General features: G+C 44.3%; 1 protein-coding gene across 1 annotated transcript in view; it reads left to right on the top strand.

Annotated features, from left to right (window-relative positions):
* The first annotated feature begins 3,056 nt into the window (after positions 1 to 3,056).
* The window catches only part of CASTOR2 (cytosolic arginine sensor for mTORC1 subunit 2), a 208,499-nt gene continuing 194,611 nt past the window's right edge, over positions 3,057 to 16,944 (top strand). The window contains exon 1 of the mRNA XM_089655384.1: positions 3,057 to 3,387. Coding sequence (XP_089511510.1) covers positions 3,275 to 3,387 — 113 coding nt within the window. The 5' untranslated portion in view covers positions 3,057 to 3,274. The remainder of the gene's footprint in view (positions 3,388 to 16,944) is intronic.

The following is a 16,944-nucleotide window of genomic DNA, read 5'->3' on the forward strand; positions in this document are numbered from 1 at the left end:
TGAGCCAGGGGTCAAACAGTATTTGCATTCCCATATACTTGTAAAATCTACACAAAGCAAACAAAAACCCATGGAAACAAGTCTTGTGGTGTCGTCATTAACCAATCATGGTGGTTGAACTGCAGTAACCCACAACAACCTTTTTAATTATCATTATTACTAATAATAAAGTGACACTAAACTTATTCTCCAAAAATAGTCAATACACATCCTCTACTTAATTGCCCTGTAATCTTTTTTTCTGGAAATTCTGTCTTACTGTGTATTCTAACTTCTTGTAATGACTTCTGTGAGTGTCGCAACCTCTCCTTTTCCCTCTCACTTCTGTTTGTTTGCAGTGAGCAGTGCATGTTAGTTGTGGTCATGTGTACTGCTCTGTGCACACTACACTTCTCACAGTCCATAGTCCATCTTGGGAGCGGGCAGAAGATGATGACTATGTTCCTACATACAGTGGGACCATGGAGGATGAAAGTAGCTACCCTCTAACAGGAAGTATCACGACAACAGAGAAAGATAGGAATTTGGATGAGGCTGAGAGTAATAGAAGGGACTTTCTTGAGTTAAGAATACATACTTGAATATAATTTTTTTTTTTTCTTTCAAGTTTAGTTTCACTTTAAAATGAGTTAAGATTTCGGTGGACAATAATAAATCGCTGGTTTCTGTGGGTTACTGCACATTTTTTATTGCATGAGCCCTGTTGTCTACAAGCGTTATCTACAACCTATTGTGTATTCTAGACCAATGCTAAATGCTCTAATATACATTGCAAGCGTGACATGACTAGTGTGCAGACATACACTCACCGGCCACTTTATTGGGTACACCTCTTCAATTGCTTGATAACACAAATTGCTAATCGGCCAATCACATGGCGTGCATTTAGGATCTAGACGTGGTGAATTCACTTGCTGAAGTTCAAACTGAGCATCATAATGGGGAAGAAAGGGGATTTAAGTGACTTTGAACATGACATGGTTGTTGGTGCCAGACGGGCTGGTCTGAGTATCTCAAAAACTGCTGATCTGCTGGGATTTTCACACAAAGCCAAATCTAGGGTTTACAGAGAATGGTCCAAAAAAGAGAAAATATCCAGTGCGCGGCAATTGTGTGGACAGCAATGTCTTGTTGATGTCGGAGGAGCATGGGCAGACTGGTTGCTACAACATTCAGATGGTGGGGTCAGAATTTGACATAAACATGAAAGCACAGATCCAACCTGCCTTGTGTCAATGGTTCAGGCTGATTGAGGGATATTTCCTTGGCACTAGCAAGATGAACCTAATGAAACTGTACTGTACTCTGGTTTAAAAAGAAATAGAGATCAAATCAAGTATGTATTCTTATCTCAGAAAAGTCCCTTCTATTACTCTCAGCCTCCTCCAAATCTTTTTTTTTTTTCTGTGATCTGACTTCCTGGTAGAGGAAATCAATCACATGCACACTAGTGATGTCACAGTGGCAATGCATATTAGAGCATTTAGCAGTTTTGCTTAGCAAATGCATGGCTTATAATGTGCTTATTTCAACTTCCAATTTCCACTATTTGACCAAAAACCAGATGAAACTCCTGTTGGAAATTTTTTTTTAAACTACTTTTGCACTATATGTGGTGCAATTTTTCAGGAAAAAAATGTGAAATTTATATTTTATCACTTTTGCCCATAAAGAAATCGATCACAACAAAAAATGAGGATTTAGTGTTGAAAACAATAGGAAAAATGTTTATGCTCACTGGAAAGTTTCTGAAAACAGTGATGGGTCAATCAAATGGTATATTGAATGAATGTTTCAATTTATGTTAAAATTTCTGGGTTTTTTTCTACTGCTCTTTGCCCAAATACAATTTGTTAGGGTATAGTGTTGCATGACAGCGCAATTACCAGTTAAAGTAACACATTGCTATACAGCAAAAAATAACCTGGCCATAAAGGGGGTAAAATATTCTAGAGACTAAGTGGTTAAACTGGAGCACCACAAACCAAAAACGCTATTTCATTCATTTTTTTAATATTCAAAGCTAACGTCCCCCATCCATCTATGTCGCCATGCTTTATTTTGCTGAGAAATCATTTTGAAAACACCCCCTGGTATTTCTGGCAGTGGCTATCTTGAGTAAAGACAGATAATTCAAGTAGCATTTACATCATGGAATCCATCTGCCCTTAGCTCAGGCATTGGCTGAGCTGAGAACCCTCCCTCCCCTCCTGAAGACTGCTGGGATGTATGACATTGTTTGTTTGTCTAGACCTGGAAACCAGGAAATAACTGAAGAAATGTAGAAAAAAATGTAAAACAAGTAAATATGATATGATATATTTTTCTATCCATTTACTATTGCTAGCAGCACAAGGATTAAAAATAGTTGATGTTGATTGAGAGAGTGAAGTTCTGCTTTAAAGTGTTACTAAACCCAGGACCCTGCATTCACTATAATCTGGTCCCCCACAGTACACACAACATGGAAATGTAATTATTTTAGTAAATATAAACTGCTACATACCTTTTCTCATCAGCAGTATATAGCCGTCTTGTAACTCACTCGAATAAAAAAAAAAAAATCTCCAGCAATACACACCAAACTGAACATGTGCAGTGACTCCACACATGTCTTATGAGATAAGAGGGGGGCACTAAAAGAAGAGGAGGATCAGAGAAGTCGGGATCAAACAGTGTTTTACAGAATGCAGAGGATTAACCCCTTAGGTTCCACAGTGAGTATAACAAGCATGCTTTACTGTATATACAGACTGATTTTACTGTTGTGGGTTTAGCAACACTTTAAATCCCCCTCCAGTGTTGATATTTACACAAATATGTACTTAAACACTTTTTCAAGGTGATTTGTTTATTGATGTTTGCATGCAGTGTAGTATAAGTGCAGGGTCAATAAAACACAAGAGGACAGGGTGTCACCATCGCTGTATGTAGAGGGTGACCCAGCAGGTCCCAATGTGCCAGTAGATGTCTATGGACAGAGGCAGAGCTCCTTCCCGCGGCCGGACTACACTTCCCGTGATGCTCGTGGCTCCGTGGCGCAGGCGCAGTGCGGAGCGGCTTGAGTTGTTTGTTCCAGTGTAGCAGCAGCTGCTTTTCTGCGCTCCGGAGCCGCTGCTGTTCCCGAGTCTTCCTGAACTCATTCAGCTTGTCCCCCCTTCCCCCTCCCCGGCCAGTGTCCGTGTTCCCCGTCCAGTCCGATCCGTCCTCGGTCCCAGCAAGACGAGACAAGCAGCCCTCTCCTAGATGATCCACAAATGAGAAGGAGAAAACGATGGAACTGCATATTCTAGAGCACAGGCTAAAAGTAGCCAGCATAGCCAAGGAGAACATCCAGCTGTTTACCTATGGATTGATCAAACTTGCCTTCCTCTCCTCCAAAACCAGGTACGGGGGGGGGGGGGGGGGGCTGCATTGGCCGATCTGTGGGCAGGAGAAGTTGATGGCATTGTGTGGACTTCTTCTTCTATAGGGAGCTGTGCTGGGGGGGGGGGGGCACATGACACCCACATGAATGAATGGACCAGGTGATGGCACAGTATACAGGGTGCCTGGGTGTGCTGGGACACAGCTTCCCATTCTGATGACAGGTCCTAGTGTGTGATCAGAGCCCAGTCCATACATCTGATGGTCACCTATGATGGTCACCTATCACCTATACACTGGGCCAGGTGCGGGGTCACCTCTGGATTCATCATCGGGTTTTTATTCTGCATTCGGAGAGTATTTGTGTTGGATGGTACAGCTAACTGTTCTCCATCCATTGGGAACAATGGCTGGGTTTTGATAAGGGGGAGTGGCAGTCTATCCAGAGCATGCTGAAATGTGCACAGATATTATTTGGAGCTTTTGTCTCCCCACTCGCTCGGCTCTGCCATTGTGTGGAAAGTCATGGATTCCAGATCCTTGTTTACTTTTCTCTTTTGTCAGAAGATGAGCTGAAGCTCCACTAATGACTTCGACGTCAGCCAGCCTATCAAGAGTTAAACAGTTAACTCAATTATTCAGTAATAGCTACTAAACACGTTCCATCTCTGTGCCCCATGGGGATCCTTGCCTCATCGCAGACCATTTACAGGGTGGAATTGGTCATTTATGTTGGTTTTCAGGAGACGGGTGATCAACATAAACAATGTTTAGTCTTGTTATCTAACTCATGCAATTTATTTATCGATTACGGGTATTTATACAGCACCAACAATTTATCCAGTGCTTCACATATTGTACCTTCACACTAGTTCATATTCTCAAGGAGCCCACAATCTAAGGTCCATAAAGCCAGCCATACATTAATAAAGTTCACCCAGTTCAGCATGATTCATGTATGGGCAGGGCAGGTGTACAGAAGTCCATCTTTTAATCAACTTCTGTACAACCGTCCTGTTGGAAAATTTCCACTTGATCAGTGCTGCTGGTTATACCTGGCAGTGCTGATCATCCACACAAGAGGATTCCTCCATCTCTGAGGGTATTCATACCAGGGACCCCTGTGCTGCAGGGCAAAAACCACCGTCCTCTTATGTTTTCAGGTTTACAGAATATTATTATTATTATTATACAGGATTTATATAGCACCAACAGTTTGCTCAGCACTTTACAATATAAAGGGAGACAATACAGCAACAATACAGTTCACTACAAGAGGGATAGGAGGGCCCTGCTCCTTGGAGCTTACAATCTAGGTTATTGGTTTACAGTGATTAGCTGCAATTAAGTTTCAAGTTGGTTTACTTACTACTTATGTATACTTTTGTAGTGGTACTATGTTGTTGTTGCCACAGACAGAATTTCAAATTGTCTTGTGCTGTTAAAAAGTCTCAGCAAATAATTTATTTGTTTTCTCCTGTCCCAACGGTGACAGTGTGCATGTGGCACTTTGTAATTGCTGAGGTTGTATGGTTGTCAGCATACCCCCTCCTCTGACCACTGTCTTTCCCCATATCTAGCATGGAGACAAATGCTGAATTAGCTGTGATTGACAGCACTTGTCTTGGAACCAGGTGCTTCTCCGTTCTTAGCACCATCACTAGGTATTCAGGGGGAAGGGGAGTGTCAATTTCTCTCCACCACCTCTGTCTTTTCATTTGGTTGTCAGGACACAGGTGGCTGGTCTGCACAGTATCAATGGTTGCTAGGCTGCAGGCAGTGTCATTGGTTGTTTGGGCCTAGGCAGCCGGACCACACAGTGTCAGTGGTTGCTTGGATCGCACAGTATCATTAGTTGTTTGGGTGCAGGCAGCTGGACCACAACAGTGTCATTGGCTGCTTGGATGCAGGCAGCCAAACTGCACAAGGTCACTGGATGCAGGCAGCCGGACCATACGTTGTCATTGGTTGCTGGGGTGCAGGCAGCCGGACCGCACTGTGCCACTGGTTGCTTGTGTGCTGGCAACTGGAACACACTGTGTCATTGGATGCTTGTGTGCAGGCAGCCAGACGGCACTGTGTTATTGGATGCTTGTGTGCAGGCAGCCGGACCGCACTGTGTTATTGGATGCTTGGGTGCAGGCAGCCGGACCGCACTGTGTCATTGGTTGCTTGGGTGCAGGCAGCCGGACCGCACTGTGTCATTGGTTGCTTGGGTGCAGGCAGCCGGACCGCACTGTGTCATTGGTTGCTTGGGTGCAGGCAGCCGGAACGCACTGTGTCATTGGTTGCTTGGGTGCAGGCAGCCGGAACGCACTGTGTCATTGGTTGCTTGGGTGCAGGCAGCCGGACCGCACTGTGTTATGAGATGCTTGGGTGCAGACAGCCGGACTGCACCGTGTTATGGGATGCTTGGGTGCAGACAGCTGGACCGCACCGTGGTATGGGATGCTTGGGTGCAGGCAGCTGGACCGCACCGTGGTATGGGATGCTTGGGTGCAGGCAGCTGGACCGCACCGTGTTATGGGATGCTTGGGTGCAGGCAGCCAGACGGCACCGTGTCATTGGATGCTTGGGTGCAGGCAGCCGGACCGCACTGTGTCATTGGTTGCTTGGGTGCAGGCAGCCGGACCGCACTGTGTCATTGGTTGCTTGGGTGCAGGCAGCCGGAACGCACTGTGTCATTGGTTGCTTGGGTGCAGGCAGCCGGAACGCACTGTGTCATTGGTTGCTTGGGTGCAGGCAGCCGGACCGCACTGTGTTATGAGATGCTTGGGTGCAGACAGCCGGACCGCACCGTGTTATGGGATGCTTGGGTGCAGACAGCTGGACCGCACCGTGGTATGGGATGCTTGGGTGCAGGCAGCTGGACCGCACCGTGGTATGGGATGCTTGGGTGCAGGCAGCCAGACCGCACCGTGTCATTGGATGCTTGGGTGCAGGCAGCCGGACCGCACTGTGTCATTGGTTGCTTGGGTGCAGGCAGCCGGAACGCACTGTGTCATTGGTTGCTTGGGTGCAGGCAGCCGGAACGCACTGTGTCATTGGTTGCTTGGGTGCAGGCAGCCGGACCGCACTGTGTTATGAGATGCTTGGGTGCAGACAGCCGGACCGCACCGTGTTATGGGATGCTTGGGTGCAGACAGCTGGACCGCACCGTGTTATGGGATGCTTGGGTGCAGACAGCTGGACCGCACCGTGGTATGGGATGCTTGGGTGCAGGCAGCTGGACCGCACCGTGTTATGGGATGCTTGGGTGCAGGCAGCCAGACCGCACAGTGTCATTGGATGCTTGGGTGCAGGCAGCCGGACCGCACTGTGTCATTGGTTTGGGTGCAGGCAGCTGGCTCACACAGTGTCAGTGGTTGTAAGGACACAGGCAGCCAGGCCACACAGCTTTATGCATTTTGCATGCTCTCTCTGTCTGTGGGTTTCCTCCGGGTTCTCTGGTTTCCTCCCTCACTCTAAGGACCTGCTGGTTGGTTAATCAGCTTTTGCCAAAATTAGGCCTTGCGTGCGTATGTATGAATGTGAGTTTGTAAGCTCCCTAAGGCTTGGTTCACACTATTGTGGGTGCAGGAAAGCATTTCTGCACCTGTATCCAAAATGTTCTGCTGTTTAGCAGACGTACACGGATACAATTTATTTCTAATGACACCTTCATGCATCAGAAAACTCGGAATGTTTTTCTGTGTGCAGAAATGTGTGTGTACCATGCGGTTCCAAGCGGCTGTGGTTCCAGAAATGGGTGGGGTTCCCTTTTCCCTGCATTTTTTGCAGGTACAGCAGCCCTTTCAAATGAATAGACTGCTGTGTCCGTGCAAACACGCCTTGCAGAAAATGCACAGGTGTGAACCTAGACCAGGGGTTTCCATACTTTCCAAACAAATGGTCAGTTTACTGTCCTTCAGACTTTAGAGGGGCTGGGAGTAAAAAATGCCCCATCATTGTCATCAGTGGGAGGAATAGTGCCCCATCACTCTTGTCAGTGGGAGGAATGGTGCTCCATTGTTGGTGTCAGTGGGGGAAATAGTACCTCGAGGGCCGGATAAAGGCAAGCAAAGGGCCTCAGTTTGGAGACCACTGACCAGACTAATAACCCGTTGGTCTTTTTAATTCATGTGTTGGTTTATGATATTGCTTACTTTGTTTACATTATGCTATAATGCAGCTCTGTACAAATAAAAAGTTGCATTCACAACTATATGAAGTTACCAGCCCAAGTAATAGTGTGTATTTATTTAAAAAAAAAAAAATCTAATCCTGCATATCCATATGATAATTATCATATATATATCATGTTATCTATTTTTCATCTCTTGTGTCTGATCTTACCACCTTACAAACTTTACATGGGAGATGAAATTGCATGCCTGTTCCATGAGCCAGAAGATCTTTCCAACAAAAGCTGCTTGTACAAGTGTTCATTGTACTTCTAATTTTGTCTAAGGTCAGTAAATAGGAGAGTCTGGAAAACACTTGTGTAACCATCTGTGGCTGTGTTATCATTGTAGTGCTTGTAGAGATTACTCAGTGTGTATGATGTGGCCTTGTGTCTTCCTCTCCTTTACCACCCTGTTAGCATAAGTGGTTTGTGATGAGATACAATGTGACCGAGTGGGCTGGGTAAACAAAGATGGCAGAATTGCACCCACACAGCTAACCAATGGATCCTTGGCATGTCAAAGTCTGTTTTATAACACAAATCCTTTTGTCCTTTTCAGTCATCTGTGCTATTTAATACTTTTTGGCAAATGGCCATAGCTTGTATAATTTTAATTGCATACACAAGTTCTCTTGTATCTGTTAAATTGTGTGATTGATCACAGAAAAACAAATCATTTCTATTAAACCAGTAACTTTCTTCCTGTATTCTACACACACACACACACACACACACACACACACACACACACACACACACACACACACGTGTGTGTGCGTGTGTATATATGTGTGTGTGTGTGTATATATATGTGTGTGTGTGTGTGTGTGTGTGTGTGTGTATATGTATGTATGTGTGTGTGTGTGTGTGTGTGTGTATATATATATATATATATATATATATATATATATATATATATATATATATATATATATATATATATATATATATATGTATGTATGTATGTATGTATGTGTGTGTATATATATGTGTGTGTGTGTGTGTGTATCTCCTCAGATAGTGGTTTATTTGTTTTTCAATATGCTAGTCTTTAACTTTAGGATTTCTGACTGAATAACGCTTTGCCATACATGGTTTTCAGGGCTCTTTCACACTGGTGACCAGGGGGCGGTAAAAACAGATTTTTCTAACATGACAGGCTTCTATACATACCATGGCCTGTAGATTGGGGTTGCAGCGCAATTGTGAGCCAAACAAAAAGTGGAGTCCCGCAATTTAAAACTGTCGGCCGGCAATTCAAAAAAGTAAAAATATGTCAAGTGGCATTACTGCCTTCTAAAACACCTGCTAACCACTGCTGTTCCACCCTCTGAAAAAGCACTCTACTGCAGGTCACTTTTCAGAGGGCAGTAAGCTTACCACAATGTAACATCTAGCCACATATGTAACTCTCCACCTAAAGACAATCTTATAAAATGTTACCGAAATCAAATTGTATATACAGGGCAAAAGCAACATATTCACTGTGTGAGCTGGTTTACACATGCGTTAGCCGTCTGAAGAGTGATGCGTGGTGGATCACTTGTAAGAGGGCGTTTGACATGTGGTGACATCTGTTTTATCACTATAAACCTGCACCACCTGCCTTTTGGGCTTAGGGGGGTGATTAGTAAAAACTTAGCTTACCTGCCTGTTTTTACTGGCCCCCAACTGCAAGTGCAAACTGAGCCTAAAAGTGACCCCACCAACAGCACGTACTGTTTTTGCCTGCTCTCTACCAATGCTTCATTGGGCCTCAGAAAGCTAAGAAAACCATCTTGTCCTTGTGTCTTTGAGCAGGGGTCCTCAAACTATGGCGCCAAAGTCATTTACTTGGCCTGCCGGGAAAAAAAACAAAACACGCCAGTAAATAGCTACGCTGCTCGCTGGGCCCTCGGCCGTGAGGACCCAGCAAGCTGCAGCCTGGTGAAGAATCACCCCCTGATTTAGGCTGATTTCTCTGCAGCCAAAGGAGCAACAGGAGAGGAGGAGAAGAGCACACCAGGTACAGTTCAGTACAGTGTATAGTGCATTTTAGTGTACAGTGCATTTTAGTGTACAGTGCATTTTAGTGTACAGTGCATTTTAGTGTACAGTGCATTTTAGTGTACAGTGCATTTTAGTGTACAGTGCATTTTGGTATCCAGTGCGTTACAGAGCATTTTGGTGTCCAGTGCGTTACAGTGCATTATGGTGTGCAGTGCATTTTGGTTTCCAGTGCGTTAGTGTGCAGTGCATTTTGGTTTCCAGTGCATTAGAGTGCAGTGCGTTACAGTGTCCAGTGCATTACAGTGTCCAGTGCACACCACTTAAAATGCACTGTACACGAACGCACTGGATACCAAAATGCACTGGACACCAAAATGCACTGCATACTGTAACGCACTGGACACCAAAATACACTGCATACTGTAACACAACGGACACCAAAATGCACTGCATACTAACGCACTGGACACCAAAATGCACTGTACACTGTAACGCACTGGACACCAAAATGCACTGTAACGCACTGGACACCAAAATGCACTGTAACGCACTGGACACCAAAATGCACTGTAACGCACTGGACACCAAAATGCACTGTAACGCACTGGACACCAAATTGCACTGTACTCTGTAATGCACTGAACACCAAAATGCACTGTACTATGTAACGCACTGGACACCAAAATGCACTGTACTCTGTAACGCACTGGACACCGTAATGCACCCCCCAGTGCTGGGACAGTGTCCAGTGCTGGGACGGTGTCCAGTGCTGGGACGGTGTCCAGTGCTGGGACGGTGTCCAGTGCTGGGACGGTGTCCAGTGCTGGGACGGTGTCCAGTGCTGGGACGGTGTCCAGTGCGTTGCGGTGTCCAGTGCTGGGACGGTGTCCAGTGCGTTACAATACAGTGCGTTACAATACAGTGCGTTACAATACAGTGCGTTACAATACAGTGCGTTACAATACAGTGCGTTAGTGTGCAGTGCATTTTGGTGTCCAGTGCGTTAGAGTACAGTGCATTTTGATGTCCAGTGCGTTACAGTGTACAGTGCATTTTGGTGTCCAGTGCGTTAGTGTGCATTGCAGTGTCTAGTGCGTTACAGTGTACAGTGCATTTTGGTGTTCAGTGCATTACAGAGTACAGTGCATTTTGGTGTTCAGTGCGTTACAGTGCATTTTGGTGTCCAGTGCGTTACAGTGTACAGTGCATTTTGGTGTCCAGTGCGTTACAGTGTAGTGCATTTTGATGTCCAGTACGTTAGTATGCAGTGCATTTTGGTGTCCAGTGCGTTACAGTGCATTTTGGTGTCCAGTGCGTTAGTATGCAGTGCCTTTTGGTGTCCAGTGTGTTACAGTGCATTTTGGTGTCCAGTGCATTTTGGTGTCCAGTGTGTTACAGTGCATTTTGGTGTCCAGTGCGTTACAGTGTACAGTGCATTTTGGTGTCCAGTGCGTTAGTATGCAGTGCCTTTTGGTGTCCAGTGTGTTACAGTGCATTTTGGTGTCCAGTGCGTTAGTGTACAGTGCATTTTAAGTATTGTTTTTTCCTGTTTTTGTGCACAACAAATAAGATATGTGCAGTGTACATAGGAATTTTTTCATATTTTTTTCAAACTATAGTCCAGCCCCCCAACAGTGTGAAGGTCCATGAACTGGCCCCCTGGTTAAAAGGTTTGAGGACCCCTGTCTTTGAGCATATGAATCGCTCCCCTTCCCGCCATGTGACAGTGCTGGTGCTTGGCCACCCTAGCACCCAGTGCTGCCACATGGTGGAGAGAATAAAGTCTTCCATCCTGTATATGCTCCGGATTGCTACAAGTACCTTACCTGGGGCTTCCTCTACTCTCCCAGTGGCCAGAGTAACAGCAGCTGGTGGGGGTCACCATTAAAGTGAGCCTGTTGTTCTGCTCTACATGGTAATACTATATTATCACAGAAAAACAAGGAGCTAGAATACTGTTGCACTAAAAATGTTTTGTTTCCCTCTTCCATAGAAGCTCTACACTGAGTCTACAGTACAATGCAGTATTTAGAACAAGGGCTTTTTGATTTCTTTAATCCCTTCTCACCTTAACCTGTATGACAATACTGACTCATTGGATTCCAAGGTGTACTCCATAAAAGCCATGGTTTCTACACACTACACTGATGATATCTAATATCCTAAAACAGCTGTTTGCAGTTCGGAATAAATGGCTGGATAATATTAGGCTGTATGTGCTCTATACACCAGTGGTTCTAGATTAGCATTTGGCTTTTTGGGGCATAAAGGAAGGCTTTGTATGACAGTGCCCACTGTCCTGAAATGAGGAATATTCTTCTTATTTTGGGATATGTGATGAACTGTGTGAATACCTTCTGTTTTAAGAAGGCTTTACTGTACACTTAGACTGCAATCACACATGGATGTTTTTTGCAGTGATTCTACCTGCGATTTCAAAACGCTCTGCCAAAATGACAAATCCTGGAACCACGTGTTCAGGTGTCATTCAGTTTAATGGCACCTGAAAATGCGGTGCAGTTCTGCCACGATTGTTGCATGATAAATCACGACAAGCCACAACAGGCAATGTGTATCGCTCAAAAGAAGCTCAGGAACTTTTGGGCAGCGTGCTTTGCGCAGTGCAGTTTGCAGGAATGCACTGCATTTTCAGCTGCCATTAAAACGAATGACACTTGAACACATGGTTCCATGATTTTTCATTTTAGCAGAGCATTTTGAAATCCCCTGCAGAATCAAAGCAATTCAGAATGCCCACGTGTGAATGCAGCCTTAATAAAACGACACGAATATGACAGAGCAAGCACGTTCAAATCTGAAAGTCCTGTTGAAGGTGTACAGTATGTGCTTACTGTAAATACACTAAACTTCCTCTTTAACAAATGTGAGCTTCTACCACCCAAAACACTGGCTAAAAAATGTATCAACTCCTATATCACAGCCCCTCAAGTGTATACATGTAACTAATGTATGTGATTTACATGTCTATAGACATGTGTAATACATACATACTTGCAGCAGACTATGCTGGGAAAACCTCTTCCATGATCTGTATCTGATTATGAGTAGAGCAAGCCTCTAATGCAGAGGTCAAGTTTGTTGGGAAAAAAAGTGAAATGCTGTATTTATTTCAGTCACCCTATCGCAAATCCCCGGTCATCTGACTTTCTCACTGTGTACAAGCTGTTGATCACAAGAGATAACGTGGGGAGGAACAGGGGTAGTTGAATTTAGGATGAAATGAGAATGCTTGGCTTATGTCTGGGGTGTCAAACTCCATTTCATCGCGGGCCGTATCAGCATTATGGTTGCCCTAAAAGGGCCAATAGTATCTGTAAGACTTGATGTCCAGAGCACCCCGCCCCCCCCCCCCCATTACATCAGATGTCAAGAATCCCACACCCTCCCTAACAGCAACGTGCACCCCCTTTGGGGGCAGAGCTGGAAAGCAGAAAGTGCAGGGTCTGAAGGAGGACAAGAGGAGGAGTGGAGTCAGTTACCAGAGTCTGCTGAATGCTGAGGGGGAGGCAGAGATGAGGGGGTGCTGCGGGTGCACTGAGAGGTACAGGATTTGGCAGAGTTCTATTCTCTCTACTGCCAACTGCTGAGACAAGGTGGGGGCAGAGACAAGGGGGTACCTTCAGGATGGGTGCAAGGGCCACATAAAGTGGCCTGCAGGGCTGGATTTGTCCCGCGGGCCTTGTGTTTGACACAAGTGGCTTATGTGGTATTCTCTGTCCAACCATGCTTATCAATTGGAGTTTGTCCTCCATGCGCTGAAAAGAGGATTTTGAGGTCGAGACAAGGGGGTACCTTCAGGATGGGTGCAAGGGCCACATAAAATGGCCTGGAGGGCCAGATTTGGCCCGCGTGCCTTGTGTTTGACACAAATGGCTTATGTGTTATTCTCTGTCCAACCATGCTTATCAATTGGAGTTTTTCCTCCATGCGCTGAAAAGAGTATTTCGAGGTCGAGACAAGGGGGTACCTTCAGGATGGGTGCAAGGGCCACATAAAATGGCCTGGAGGGCCAGATTTGGCCCGCGGGCCTTGGGTTTGACACAAGTGGCTTATGTGGTATTCTCTGTCCACCCATGTTTATCAATTGAAGGTTGTCCTCCATGCGCTGAAAAGAGGATTTCGAGGTCGACCGAAACACATGATCAGGTTCCTTCAGAGGCGCTCATCTGGACTAGATCAAGTTATTCAACATCATTGTTCAAAAGCCTGATCTTAACCAACTTGATTCTGAATGGTCAGTAGGAAACGAATTACTCACAGAGAATATCCAACCATGGGGGTAAAACTACTATTAACATTATTGTTATGTTAGCCATAGATATTAGAAGACATAAGAAATGATCCAACAGACAAAACCATCTCTTATAGCCCATGAGTGAGCATACTAGCTTGCATTTGCTGATGCTAACCATGAGTCAGTCTTACCACAGCCAAGAAAACTACCACCGATAACGACAACTGTGCAGCTATAGCCAATATCCTCTCCTCTGCTAACCCCGCACCTAAATTAGCTCTGAGACCACCAGGAGCGACAGAAATGCTTACCCCTCAGTAACTCTTATCCTCTGCTTACTTGAAGATCTCTACATCTGAACCTGAACCTGTACATATCTGCAGACATAGATGCTGATTGTCTGTTAGTGCCTGTGCACACCGCTCCAAGCTGCAATATAGCATTATACCATTGGACGGGCTTTAAATTGAATCTGGGGCCTGCTTATGAACAATTAAGTATTTTGCATATTCTTAACAGGCTGTACATGAGTTTAACCACTTGCTGCCCACCCAGAGTACATGTACTGCGGAAGCGCAGCAGCTACAGGCTAGCTCACATGCGCACTAGTGTGCCCCCCTGATGCTCTGTAACAGGCCACTCAAATGACCAATCACAGCAATCGCATGCTTACAATGTGTGCAACACTCATGAACGTCTTTTATGCATGACATTTTTTGCTTACTTTTGAGATGCTATGATTGGTCACAGGTGATCACTTGGTACGTGGGCCAAGCACAGCACCCTGTACCATCAATTACGACCAATCACAACAGTAAACACTAAATCATGAATGAAAGCCATTGATCATCATTGTTATAAGCAGTAATAGTGTAAAAAACAAACCCTAATCAACCCTCCCCAGCATAGTACAGTGTCACTATGGTGATAACTGAACTACTAATTTTTTTTCTACATACTGTCACCAGTCAGTATCCCTGGTCACCTCCACGTTAGTCATATGATGACACTGTACTGCACTGTTGTCAGTATGTAAAAAAAAAAAAAAATTTGTAAAAAAAAAAAAGATTTTTCTTTAATTTCTTATTGTTTGAAAAAAATTACAACTTCAAGAAACTTGCCATTCCTCTTACCAAGTACCTTGGACTGTCTACTTTCCGAAAAGGGGTCATTTGGGGGATATTTGTACTGTCCTGGCATTTTTGGGCCTCAACAAATCAGATAGGCCGCCAGTACATTAGGATTGATCAATTTTCAGATATGTACACCATAGTTAGTGAATTCTATAACTTTCACACAGATTGAATAATATACACTGATTTGGGTTATTTTTACCAAAGAAGTGTAGCAGGATACATTGTGGCCTAAATTTATGAAGAAATATTAGTTTGCAAATTTTTATAACAGAAACAAAGAAAACATTTTTTTTCAAACCTTTCTGTATTTTTTTGTTTACAAAGCAAAAAATTAAAAACCCAGTGGCTGTAAAGTACTACCAAAATAAATCTCTATTTGTGTGGAAACAAATGATATAATTTTCATATGGGTACAGTGTTGCATGACCTTGTGATTGCCAGTTAAAGTAGCACAGTGCTGAATAGAAAAAAAATGCACTGGTCATGAAGGGGGTAAACTCTTCCAGGGGTCAAGTGGTTGAAAGAAGCCCTCACTGACCTCCTGTAGCTTCAGGTATTGTGGAGCAATTCCTCCTCAAAATTCACAGCAGAAAGGTTAAAGTCATTCTCTCAGTAGTTTAGCTCATCCTTCTCTCTGCCAGTAGTGAGGCTGATGTCACACAGGATTTTCTCACAGTGATTGCCCCTCTGTTTTGTTCCAGCAGTTTGCCGCTAAAAAAAATTCTGGTTATTTTTTTATGGGATTGTTAACAGTGAAATTCCTAAAATGATTTGTTGCTCAGCATTCAAGTTTTTTTCAGTGTTTCCACTCAGCAACAATCACTCATAACTACTTGCTGACCCACCACAGTAAAAGTACATGTGGCAGCTACAGGCAGCGCAATTTACTAGTATGTTGCTGCAAGTTTCTGAGTTTGGGGCGCACTTGCCCCTGCCTGCCTATTCCTCTGTGATTTGACACAGCAGGAGTTCATAAACAGATCCTGGGCAATGATTCGTGGCTTGGACCTGCTGATCGGCTGTGTCTAATCACAGCTTAGAGCTCTGTGTTCGTAAACAGCACACACAGCTCTATACAAAGGGAGTGACCTCGGTGTTTCTTTTCTAAGAAACTAAGCAGGAAAAAGAAATAAATCAATCCATAGTACAAACAGCACACAGTATTTATTTTATTTATTTCAGGTACTTGTATAGCGCTGTCAATTTACGCAGTACTTTACATATATATTGTACATTCACATCAGTCCCTAACCCTCAAGGGGTGTACAATCTAAAGTCCCTAACTCACATTCATACATACACATACTAGGGCCAATATAGACAGGAGCCAATTAACCTACCTGCATGTCTTTGGAGTGTGGGAGGAAACTGGAGGAAACCTACGCAGGTACAGGGAGAACATGCAAACTCCAGGCAGGTGGTGCCGTGGTTGGGGTTCAAACCAACGACCCTAGTACTGCCAGGCAAAAGTGCTAACCATTTAGCCACTGTGCTGCCCAGTAAACACATTAACACTTGCTAGGCACACAATTAACTCCTTGATTGGCCCTCAATGTTAACCCCTTACCAGCCAGTTTCATTAGTACAGTAACCGTGTATATTTTTAGCACTGATGACTGTATTCGTGTCACTAGAGATGTTATTTAGTCAGTTCCCACAAAGTGTTAAATTGCCCACCACACTATCAGCCCCCATGCACACTTGACGTTTTGATAATGCTGATAACGTTAGCTGTGTAAATTCACGTTTCAGTGTTTATGCATTAGCGTTTTTTCGCGATTAGCTGCGTTTTTCCACGTTTGGATTTTTTTGTGAAAAAAAGTAGATTTTTGGTAAAAAAAAGTCCAAAAACGCCGGTTTGCTGTGTTTTGCCACGTTTTTCAGCGTTAGAGCATTTTTACAGTTAACAAAACTCCTCTATAAACCCACTAGTTTTGGGGGTTTTTGTTCATCCAAAAAACGTTCCAGCCAAAAAAAATTTGATTACAGCCTATATGTGCATGGACACATAGTATAACATGCTGGGGAGTTTG

This window comes from Staurois parvus, unplaced genomic scaffold (genome assembly GCF_062004578.1).
Source record: "Staurois parvus isolate SC_StPar_1 unplaced genomic scaffold, SC_StPar_1.0 ptg000839l, whole genome shotgun sequence".
NCBI classification, from domain to species: domain Eukaryota; kingdom Metazoa; phylum Chordata; class Amphibia; order Anura; family Ranidae; genus Staurois; species Staurois parvus.